We start from the raw sequence: 12975 nt of genomic DNA on the forward strand, positions 1-12975 counted from the left end.
TATAAAGTAGCTAGTAACCATTAATATTACAAATTAAGATATATTTATCGTTGAAAGCATCTCCGGTCCCCTACTAGTAAAAGTTCTCTATGTGGGTTTCAGTGTGACATGTTTCAACTTTCAAAAGCAGAAATAGGGGTAGTGCCTCGAGGGTTGAGCAACGCAACAAGACACTAAAGGGGGGGATTCAGAGTCAGGAGTAAGAAATTATGGCAAAATTTGGGAATGATTAAAAATAAGTATTATTCAAACAAGTACTTATTTTTAGTTTTACTAAGTGTTTGTTTTTTTTTCACTTTTAATAAGTACTTGACAAAAGTGTTGAGACTACACATTAAGTGGAAAATAAGTACTTGTAGGTGTTTGATAAAAAAGTATAAAAAAGTACTTATTTGATAAAGAAGTATTTATTAAAAAAGCCACTTGAGAGTTGCTTTTCTTTTTAAGTACTTGTTAATAAGTGGACATGTGAAAATTTTGGGACTAAAATGTCCCTATTTATTTTTTTAAATACCCAGAATACCCCCATCTCTCCTTAAACCCCCTTCTTCTTCACTTGAACAGGGTTGAGCATGCTAGCAGCAGCACCTTCCTTGGGAGCATCATTGAACGAGCTACAAACTCGTTGGCGACCAAGTCGGTTTCACGTTTGAACTTGTTTTCTACATATATTTTTGAATATTTTGGGTTTTTTTTGAGAATTTAAACGCCTAATACCCTCTTTACTATATGTGGTTTTTTGTTGCGATTACAAGCATTCGCACTGTGCTCTCGCCAGCAACACTCAGGTCAGCCATCCTCATCCCTCTTCTTTGTTTTAAAATTATTTTTCGTGTAATATTTTGATTAAAACCAATGTATGAGTGAGGCTAAAATTGTTATTTGTGTCAATATAACACTTATGAGGAAAGTAACTTACCAAACATCACCATCCCAATAAGTACTTAAAAATATAATAAGTGATTTGACAAGTGGATCACCAAACAACTTTAAGTGATTGTTAAAATAAATACTTCTAAAAAGTACTTATACAATAAGTATTTCTTTTAACAATCACTTAATCATAAAACATATCCTAATTACTTAAACAATAAACACTTATTCTATTTTATAATTCTATTATTGCCCTTCGAATATAAAAAAACCTAGGGTTTGGCTTATCCACTATTTCTTCTCCGATACCCTCTACAACCAGCGACAGCTACGGATTAGAGCAGTATCAATTGATAATCCTTCTCAAACCGTTACAGACTTCCAAGAAAACCTCAGACGACTCTCCAACTCCCCAAAGCCAAAGGACATCGTAGACACCATCACAATCCCTCTGAAGATACCAACCCCTCTACAACCGTTGTATCTCTGGGAATTGACCTCCTATGTGGCGCCTCTACAACCGCCTGTCGTTACTCAGCATATGTGCAAGGCGCACCTGCCTGCCTCTACACTGGTTCGTTGGATGATTTACCCACAAGGCCACAACTAGTGTTCTTTTGATTCCTCAGTGCAATGCTCCTCTCTCTTTCTTTCTTTTTCTTAGTTTTGTTTCGAGATGAGTCTGAGTCTACAATTTTATTTTCATTCCTAGAATCCTACAGACCCGGATGCTTCAGCTCGTCCTAGAGAATATTACAGTGGAGAATTTTTTATTCCTTTCTTTTGTTCTGTTAAGTCTGCAAATTACACCTGGCCAAGCAATACCTTTTTTACTCTTTTTTATTTTGAATTTACATTTCCATTATTGTAGTCTTTGTGTTCTTCAAACCACATAATTTTGAAAATTCATGATATATTTTGAAATTTGAAAGAAAATAAAGACCAAAAGAGTAATAAGTACTTATTAAAGTGCTGAGAAAAAGACCACTAAACGTCCATTTTAAAATAAACATTTGAAAAAGCTGAATATTAAATGCAAATAAGTGCTTATTTGAATAACTATTTGTTTTTAAGCACTTATTTTTTACATAAGCACTTTCAAACAAGTCCTAAATCATCATTTGAATCAGCTGCCAAAAATGAATAGGATTTCATCCTCATAAATTTGGGGCCCGTTTAGTAAGTCTTTTTGGGAAAATCTCCTGGTAACTCTAACAGTCAAAAGACGCATTGAGCTTTTGCATGAAGATCTGAGTAGCCCGAAGCTAGTTTGGTAGATGCACGTCTTTCTGTGTCTTTTTGCATAAGAATAAAACACGAAAAACGTGAAAAGCTTCTTTTGAAGCTTCCCGAAATCAGCCCAAAATGGGCTTCTCGCATCTTTCGTGAACAAAACGGAAATAGATCGAAATTGGTCTGCCCAACTTATAAACAGTCAAAAGATCGCACAAAAAGACATGCCAAATAGGCCCTCGCATTATCCTCACAACACCTGCATTGGAAACATCTCCCTATTTTTATATTTTCATTCATCAGAAGATATTATCTTCCTTATATATGGCTGAAAGGGTTGTGAAGATGATGTGAGAAAGAAATCGGATTCACTCAAATGAGGATTTGCAAATTAACAAACAATATGACCCTTGACAGGGGTAAGAATGTCATTGAAGGTGGACGTTTGAATGAGTTAAACATGATATAAAACAATTAGGTTCCACGTGAGTAGCCCTCTCCTTCTCCCATTATCCCACTCTTGCTTTCCCCTTAATTCTCTCTCCATTCTCTCTTACCCCTTTCTAGCTATCTCATTAACTCTCTATCCTCCCTCTCTTTCCCCAAGGTTCAAATATCGACACGTATCAATCGATACGTATCGTTCTGGGAACTCTCTGATACGCAAATGATGTATTGGGGATCTGACCGGTTCAGGCGGTGGAGGAGCCTTAAACTGCCCCTGAACCGGTTTTGAAAAAAATTAAAAAAAGGGTAAAATATAAAAGCCTCCTCTGAAGTTTCTGACAATCATAAAACCACCCCTAAATTTTTAAAGATCACGACAAAAACCTCCATTAATTGCTCCTAATTAATTGTCAAAGTCAATAAAATATTTTAAAATGTCAGAATTGCCCCTGCTTCCCCTTCCTCTCGCAATAGAAGCCTAGAAGGGAAAGTTATGAAATACTTCCCCCGATCTCCCCTCACTGGTTTTTCTCATTTATTTCTTCTTCTTCTTTGTCCCCACTATTTTCACTTTCTTCCATCAAGTCAATTAAGTCGAAGCAACCAAAAGGCATTGTTCATCTACTTCATCGTAGCAGTGAATAGAGTTTCAACAACCGTCAACGGCGACCTCCTTGAAGCTGCCGCCCAACACAAAGTAATAGAACTAAGTAGTGAACGAAAAAGAACTTGCAATTGGCAGCAATGGCAGTGAGCCCATCAATAGTGAAACCCTTACAAGACAAGAGGACCAAAACACTAAAATTCTTAAACAAATGCGAGATCACTTCCAACACCTCATCAGTCACCATCATGTGCTTCAACCTCAACTCCTCTAAGCATGGGTAAGCTTCGGCCATGGATGAGATCCAGGGGTGCACATACCCTCCCCACCCCTCCGGAATGAGATTGAAATCAGCAACATGCGGTTTCCCCTTGAGTGACACAGATCGGACCTCCAAGAACTGCTTGATCAGTTGTAGAGGGAGCTTGTCCCTTATCTCAATCTCTCTCCTTGTTAAACGGATCAACGCATGATTTGATTTCCGTTATCCCATCTGCCATTTCCCTAATTTGTAAAATTTCTTAAATTCGATTCAGGTTCGGGTTGGAGTCATCTTTTCTCTCCATTTGTCTGCGTGTTTTTCTGCTTTCCTTTCTACATCTCTTGTGGGTTTCAACTTTCAAGTTAATCTTGTTATTGCTTTCTGGGTTTATTGAGTTTACCCTTTACCAATTTTGAGTCGAAATTGGTTGTCTTGCTCTTGGTTTTCATAAGAAATGTGCAAATAGTAGATTTCGGTTTTCAATACATTCTATTAGAAACACAATTGGCAATTTGGGGTATATGAATCAATCCTTCAAAGTTTTTTCTTCTCCCGAATAATTATTCATCGTTTTCTGTTAATTCAGGTGCATCGATTGCTCTGACTCAATAATCTCAAAGGAAGAGAGTGGGGACAGTGGGGACGGAGAAGAGAGAGAGAAGAAGAAGAAGAAGAAGGGATAGTGAGGTGGAAGCAGGGAAATAGTGAGGGGCGATCAACGGAAGGATTACACGTTGTTCCCTTCTATTGCGAGAGGAAGGGAAAGTAGGGGCATTTCTGACATTTAGAAATATTATATTAATTCCTTGACAATTAATTAGGGGCAATTTTATTGGTTTTCCGTCTGAATCAGTGACGAAAGGGAGGTTTTTGTCGAGATCATTAAAAGAGGTTTTTGCTAAAATAAAACTATAGGAGAGATTTTTATCATTGTCAAAAACTCGAGGGGAGGTTTTTATATTTTAGCCTTAAAAAAAAGTAATTCGTTAATTATTTATTGCTTATAGTTATTCCATTAATAATAATGATTTTAGGAGGGCAGGATAGTTTCCAATGGATGTTAATGTGGCAGTTCTATCAAAAATAAAACCATACACATTGACAAATACTTCATAAACTATCGTAAATATTTAGAGTCCCTTTGGTTCGTGATCAGATCCGAATCAAAATTGGAATAAGAATCCCTTAGAATCAGAATCAGAATAGTATATTCCCCTTACCTGTTTGGTTCAGACAGGAATGGGAATCAGATTTCGATTGATGGTGTTTGGTTGATTAAGAGGCTAGAATGGGTTTGTGTGTCAAATACAATGCATACACATTAGTGGTCCTCTTACGCCGTGTCATTAGCCCCACTAAAAATTCAAGATGTTGAATTAATAATGCATTTGATTAAGCTTTGAGTCAGAGATAATTTTGGCCTTACCATTGATCAAATAAAGTAGAATCGATTTCCATAAGCCATTCAACATCAAGCTATATATATTTATATTTGGTTTGATATAAACTAAGAAAGAAACAGAAAGTTGATATAAACTAATAAGTGTTACACAATAGCGGTTGGTCATCCAATGGTTTTGCCTTCTTCTCTAAGTATTTGTATCCAATTGAAGTTGAACCAGAATCCTGTAGACATGTTGGTCGATTTATAAGGCAATAGTCCATCTCTTGATGGTTTTCTTGAACCAACGTATGAGCTTTAGATATTCTTAACCCCTCTAGCTCAACTGTAACTTCTTTCATCGTGGGTCTGTTTTTTCCATTTAAATCCAAGCACCTCTTTGCAAGGTTAGAAACAACCTCAATTTCTGCCTTTTCACCCTTCTTTACCACTTGTGCATCAAGAATTTCAAAGAGTCGGTTCTCCTCCATGGATGAAAGAAAATAAGTGGCCAAGCTTTTATTCTCTCCTGGTCTAAATGAAGAAATTGGCTTCTCTCCGGTTAAAAGCTCTACGAGAACTACTCCAAAGCTATAAACATCACTCTTCTCTGTAAATTGACTTGATTGGAAGTACTGAGGATCCAAGTATCCTAATGTCCCTTGCACTGCTGTGGTTAGATGAGTTTTGTCAACTGCAATCGGCCTTGAAGTCCCAAAGTCTGACACTTTAGCTCTATATTTATCATCCAAGAGTATGTTTGAAGATTTAACATCTCTATGATATATTGGGATAGAAGCTGCTGAGTGTAAATAAGAAAGTGCTCCTGCAACTTCAGTAGCAATTCTTAGTCGATTATCCCATGTAAATGGCATGTCGTCATCACTTCGATCATGGATGTGATTGAAAAGCGTTCCACTAGAGATGAACTCATAAACCAGCAGAGGAACTTCTGTTTCCAAACAACAACCTAACAATTTAACCACATTTCTATGATTAATCTTGGAAAGTACAACAAGCTCATTGATGAATTGTTTGATTTGAACTTCATCCACCATTTCCACCTTTTTTGACTTCTTAATCGCCACAATTCTTCCATCTGTTAACATACCTTTATATACCGTACCTTGGCCACCTTCACCAAGTATTCGATTCACGTTATAGTGATCTGTTGCCTTCTCCAACTCCTCACCATGGAATATCTTGGTGTTACCGAAATTACCTTCCTCTAAAGATATTTGTTGTTGTAGTAACAAACCGCCATTTTGTTTAAAGAACTTCTCTTTTATTTTCTTACTTCTTATTCTCTTATGGAGTTGGTATAACCAGAAGCTAGCAAAGAATGATAACAATAGAGCTAAACTTGAGCCAATTCCTGCATAACCATTAGAAACCAAGTAGTTGAATAATAATTCAAGATAAATGAGATAATTCAACAAGAAATTAGAGTTGATTAATATAGACTAATTGTACTTAACAGATTTCCTTCCTCTTAAATGGAGTTTATGATCTTAAATCTGTACTTGGATTAGGTTTCTTAGCTTAATGCGTTAAGATCAATTTTCCAATCTTTATCAGATAATTAATCATGCATAGACATATTTTGGCAAAGCGGAATTTCCTAGGCTGAAAAAATATTGCCACTTATCTTGAAACCAATAACCCAAGTGGTTATTCGATCCCCTTTAAGTGCATTTGGTTATGTCTTTGCTAGTGGTGCACTTACGATTCTTATGCCAATACTTCTGCCTTTTAATTTTATTTTTCTCCCATTTTAAGCTAGTTATTCCATTTATTTCCATAAAATCAATATATATGACAAATTTCAGATACAATAGGTACTCTAATAACTAATAATCATGGTGGAAAGATATTTTATTGATGATAAGAAACTGGTGTAAAAGTTATTTTATAACGTTTTTTGAGCAACATATATAAATGCTTAGAACTTCTAATAATTAAGGTATGCACGTCAAGGCTAAACCTTAAGATCCCATGATCTCATTTCTAAAATACCCCTAAATTCCAATAGTTTCATTTTTAAAATACCCTAAAATTCCCATGATCCCATTACTAAAAGTACTCCTAAATTTGATGTACTTTTAGGGGGTTGCCTTGGTTCATGGAAAATTTGAGGATTCCTTGTCGGTGCCTTGACTCAAACTTGCCCTACCTTCGGGAATGGAGCGGGGATGGGGTAGTGGATTTTGTTTATTGGGTAGAGATGGGGAGGGGATGCCTTGCCCCGAACCTGCCCAGTTGCCATTCCTAATCGATCAAAATCTATTCAAATTGGTAATTAAAAATTTATATTTTCTTGACCCATCTTCTTACTATAATGTTCACCCAATTTCATCATCAATAAAAATAGTGATGTGTAGGACCCAAAATGCCCCATGGAAAGAGTGATAGATTTTATAATGACAATATTAAAATGAGGGAGAGTGTATATAGATGGGGGGATGCATTTTAGAAATTGATTGGGGAGTGGGGCAACATGATACTTTCCTATTGGTTTAAATAAGATACTTTAGGAGAGAGATTATATGAGTATTTTTAGGTAGTTGGGCGACATGGCTTAATGGGAGTGGTGGGAAGGGGAGAGGAGAGAAAGTCAAAGAGAATGCAGAGTGGGGATAATGGAGCGAGGCATGGTGATTGGACCCGTGCGATGCAGGGAATTTGTTAAGCTAAAGTTAAACAATAGAAATATATGAGTATATAACATTTTAATAAACAATCTGGACCAAACTCAATGAGAGTTTGTCAGTTTTCTAGTATTTCAGATTGTCTTTGGTTTAATAAATATATATTAATATTTTATATTTTAAATTTAATTTCTTAATACTGGAAAGTAAGTAAATTCCCATATTTTAGTCTAAAATATTTCATATCATAGATTTAATTTTGAAATTTATTTTTTAATAATATCATTGTAATTTATGAAACTAAAAGTTAATTTTTAAGTTTAAATCTTTTGAACACACAAACTAAACCGAAAATAGACCCAAATTGATACAACCCGAGTTGGTGGGTTTGTAGTAATGATCAATCGGTTTTGAATGACAAACTGCGGACTTGGCCAGATTGATTTGGTTAGTGAAACAACCTACAACTGAACTAAACCAATCATTGAACACTCCTAATTTCAACTAAATTTATAGTCTAATTTCTAATAAACAACAATAATTTCATGATGAATTTTGTAAAAATATGGAATTATTAATGATATGAATATTATTAAATATTATTTTTTTGTGTTTTGAATAAATATTTTAAATTTAGATATAACTTCGTTATTACATTTAAATAGTTCTAATTTTTTTTAATTGAAACTTTCTTTAGATAGATATAGATAAAAAGTGGGGGAGAGGATAAATAGGAATTAGAGATAGTTTAGGAGAGAACCTCTCTACTAAATTAGAGATAATTTGAGAGATAAATAGGAGTTAGAGATAATTCAGGAGATAAATAGGAATTAGAGACAATTTAGGAGGAAGTGGGGGAAAGTGATGCCACTTAACTAAACATTAGAAAAGCTTTGTGGTTGTTAGAAATAGTTAGGTATATGTGATTTCCTGGTTAATTATGTGGAATTAAAAAAAATAAAAAATTCAAAAAAACAGAAAATTAGGAAGGGGGGTTTCTTGCAAGGAGAGCTATGTTGACATTACAACAAAGGGGTCAAGAAATTTTCTCCTTTTTTTGAATTTTTTGTTTTTTTATTTTATGTCATTTTTGAAACAACAAATCAGATGCACTTTCCCAATAACCTAAATAATCTCTTCTCCTAAAATTTATCCTAAACTCCCTCCCCCACTTTCTCTAGAATTATCTCTAATTCTTATTTATCTCCACAATTATCTCTAATTTAGTAGAGAGTTTCTCTCGTAAATTATCTCTAATTCTTATTTATCCTTTCCCCTACTTTTTATCTATATCTATCTAAAGAAAGTTTGGATTAAAAAAATTTAAGAATTATTTAAATATTCTAACAAAATTATATAATAACATTAAAATATTTATTAACACAAAAATAATTTTATATTTTTACAAAATATATCAGAAAATTATGTAATAACAATTTAAATAAAGTCTTCTCGGATTATCAATTTAAATTCTTTTCAAATATTTAATAATATGTAATAGCTTTAAATAAATAAAATTCAAATAACAAAAAATTTAAATGTTTTATAGATTATTTAAATATGTAAATAACTAAATATTTATCATAACTTATTTTAAATAGTTAAAATATCGAAATTATCTAATAAATAATTTTATATTTTTACAAAATATATCATGAAATTAGGTACTAACAATTTAAATTATGTTTTTTCTAGATCATCAATTTAAATGTTTTTCAAACTTTTAATAATATGTAATAGCTTAAAATAAATAAAATTCAAATAAAAAATTTAAATATTTTATAGATTATTTAAATATTTAAATAACTAGATATTTATCATAACTAGATTTGAAATAGTTAAAAGAACGAAATTATGTAATAAATTAAAAAAAATTCTTCAAAGCAAAAAAATAATTATAACATAATATTTAAAATAATAATAATTTAATATATTACGAAATTAATAATGAAATTATGTAATATTAGTATAAATTTTGATTTTATGGATAATTAAATTCCATCAAAAACTAATATTTTAAAATCTAAATATATTACATATTATTTAAGTATTTAAATAATTGGGTATTTTCAATAACAAAATATTTAATATAACTAGATTTTAAATAGTTAAAATAAAAAAATTATGTAATAAATTTAAAAATTTTCTGAAAAGTAAAAATAATTATAACATAATATTAAAATTAATAATAATTTAATATTTTTACATAATATTGTAAATAACTAATTTCGCTTATATCAAGTAATAATTCAAGAAAATAACTTTCAAGAAAATTAATATTTATTAATAATAATTTTAAACTGTTAACCTGTATTTATTGTATAATTATATATATTAAAATTAATATTTATTCTATTTCAGTAATTATTTATTATTTTTGTGATAAATGTATTTTCAATATATGTATAAATTTATTTTGTTTTGTTATTTAATAGAAAACTTTCAATAATTATTGGAGATTCAAATACTTTTAGTGAAATGTTTAAATTTAATTTATTGTACCTATTGTGTTTTTGTTATAACTTATTGATTAATATTTATTCGAGATTTTACTATTTATTGATTAAGTTAATATATTTTTTGTACTTATTGTATTTTTGTAATTATTGTATTTTTTTTCATTGTCAATATATTTTCAATAATTGTGTATTTTTGCTATAAAGTTTCAATAATTATTGGATACTAAACTATTGTTATTTATCAGAGATGAGAATATTAATTTATCTAAAATTATGAGCGTTCATGAGTAGGTTCGGTTTGTTCATAGGCTATTTGGCCATCCAAATTGACCCGGTCTGGTTGGGGAGTTTGTCAGCTGAAACCAACTAACCTTTTGTGAAAACCAACCCACTCCAGTTGTATTTGTTTCGGTCGATTTTTTGGTTTGGCCAATTGATTCAAAAGATTTTAACTTTTAAAATTAAATTTAATTTTAAAAATAGTGTAATTATTAAAAAATAAAGTTAAAAATTGTATTTATGATATAAAACATTTTATAATAAGAAATATGGGAAAATTTTCACTTTTCCATATTATATTTAAAATATAAAATACTAATATATATCCATGGTTACGTCGTTCGATTTTGGTTGGTTTACAAATGACCAAAGTGGGTCGAGTTGATTGGGTTGGTTGGTTTAATCAGTTTGATGAATAAACCTTTCATTAAGGAGTGTTTGTTTTTCCATTAGGCCCATGATTTTTTATTCCAAAAATACCCTTAACACTTTTTTTGTACAAAAAATAAAATTAACTGAATATAGCCAGCAGAGTGGTTGCGCATGTCTTATAAAGGGCAAAAATTATATTTTTATATTTATTTTCTTCTAATTAAATTTATTTAAATGAACATTAGGGTCAACACTGTCATTTTCCACTATCATCTAATGGAAGATTGATTAAATCCATTGCAAATTATAAGTGGTGTTTAAGTAAAGTTTTAACTATAGGGTAGATATTTGTAAATCCATGAAATTAGAAGGAGTATTTTAGTAAATGACACTTTCTATTATTTAACTTTCGCTTAATAAATCTTGTATATCGCACCCACTAGTAATATATATATATATATATATATATATTATTTAGAACACCCAAAACAGTTGTTTCCCTCATAAACCACTCAACCAAACAGAAAATGAGGCTCCATTGCAAGAAATCACTACTTGGTGCTAAGCTGGCACCATTTTTCCGATTAACAGCAATTAATAATACAAAACACCCCTAAAATAAGGCAAACAACCCTCAGAACCAACGGCGCACCCTGTACAAAATTTATACATGCTCCAGCGCGCAGAAAACTCGAAACTTTTTACAAATCCAAAACTAATTAGTATTAACTAATTATCCCCATTTCATTAAGATGAGTTTTTGGGTAGGAAAATTTAAAAAATGGAACTAGAATATATTAATATTACCTGTAACGATCGCAAACGTTCGACTTCGATTTTTAATGCAACCAGTACCAGATAAGCCGTCTCCGTGAGTCCCCTTGGGGCACGAACATTTGTAACTTCCCACTGTATTTGTGCACACATGTGTGCAGTTATTGTCTTCCTTGCATTCATCAATGTCTACATGCAAAACCAGCCATGAATGGAAGTTATTAATTCTCAGTAGGGTGAAATGAATTGTGAAAACAAAAAATTATTAAGAGAGGTCGCCATCATCACCTTGGCATCCTTCGGGTAGATAAGGGTTCCCCCGGTAACCTTGCTTACAGTGACAATTATAGCCGCCGGTGGGGTTGGAGGAATCGGAGCAATAGGTGTTGTCTCCACATGCGTAGCTCGTCCGATTCTTTATTGCATAGGTGCAGTTGTCGTCGGGGATTACCCAGTCCAGCACCACTGGAGTTACAGGGGCTCCGTCGTAACGGATCGGAAGCCTCTTCTTGGGGAGATCCATGAGGTCGGGTGAGGAGAAATTGAAGTTATTAAACCAATCTTGGTCAGCCAGGAAGGCGTAACTGCATGGATTGAAGTCCAACGAGTAGTTGTGGTTGTAAAAGCTGTAGAGGCTGACGTTAAAGATATGAAGACCATTTGGAATGGAAGTCTGGCAGCATCCAATGCCGGAACAGGAGCCATTAATCAGAGTTTCGTCGCTTGTACAAAATGAGATGCAACCGCTCGTAAAAGAATAACCTGATGACAATGAACTCGACATGTAGGCCTTGGTGTCGCAACCGATCGCCGTGAATTTGGTTCGGGTGCTCGAGAAGCTGAATTGCTTTTTCAGGTAGATATCTATTTCTTGGAACCCGTCATAGGTTCTACCACCTTGATTGTAACAGTCCATAGCAATCGGGATGTGGACGGTGGTTTGGCCTTCTAACGATATATTCCGAAAGGGTATATTTCCTCTAGGGAAACCAAGAAGCACTGGATGGCCAGATGAAGTGTTACAAACAAAGTGGAAATGTGAGTCTCTGAAACAGTCTGAATCATTATTTCCAACTCCAAAGGGATACGGGATGTTCACATCCCCACATTTTTGTTGGCAACCAGGCTTCGCCAAACTCTGAGAAGAAGTTGATGACGCATTCAGAAGTAGGATTACTGACACGACGACAATATTCCAACCCATCTCTCTCTTTGCAATTGTGCAGACCTGATTTTAGAACATAGATTTGCTCGTAGCGATATATATACACGATATTTTAGAACTCTGGGTAAATACTGAGACACTCCAACTGTTAGTCTGTTACCTTGGGGCCGGGGTGACACTTAATCCCCTAATCAATTTCTTCCACATTTCGCCCTCTATAATTATCAAAGCCCCTAGCCGTGTTAATTGGTGAACATGAAGTGACCTAGTTGTCCTTATATATTATTTTTCTGCTAGCTTTGAAAGCAAAAGCAAAAAGAAAAGGAAGAAATCAATTTATGTCGGTGGTTGGATCAAATTCATTAAAGTGATGTGCCAACGATCTACACCACGAAAATGGCCTCAAATGATAACTCAATTAGATATCAATGTCACTCCAGCATCATAGTCCAACCATTGGGCGGAAGACCTCTACCAA

General features: G+C 33.2%; 1 protein-coding gene across 1 annotated transcript in view; it reads right to left on the bottom strand.

Moving 5' to 3' along the window:
- The window catches only part of LOC104590717 (uncharacterized), a 41423-nt gene extending 28679 nt beyond the window's left edge, over positions 1-12744 (bottom strand). The window contains 3 exon segments of the mRNA XM_088888180.1: positions 4970-6175; positions 11366-11521; positions 11621-12744. Of these exon segments, the coding sequence (XP_088744306.1) occupies positions 4970-6175; positions 11366-11521; positions 11621-12536 (2278 nt within the window). The 5' untranslated portion in view covers positions 12537-12744.
- Between the last annotated feature and the right edge of the window lie 231 nt (positions 12745-12975).

Source organism: Nelumbo nucifera, chromosome 5 (genome assembly GCF_055504915.1).
Source record: "Nelumbo nucifera cultivar China Antique chromosome 5, China Antique-T2T, whole genome shotgun sequence".
Classification (NCBI taxonomy): Eukaryota; Viridiplantae; Streptophyta; class Magnoliopsida; order Proteales; family Nelumbonaceae; genus Nelumbo; species Nelumbo nucifera.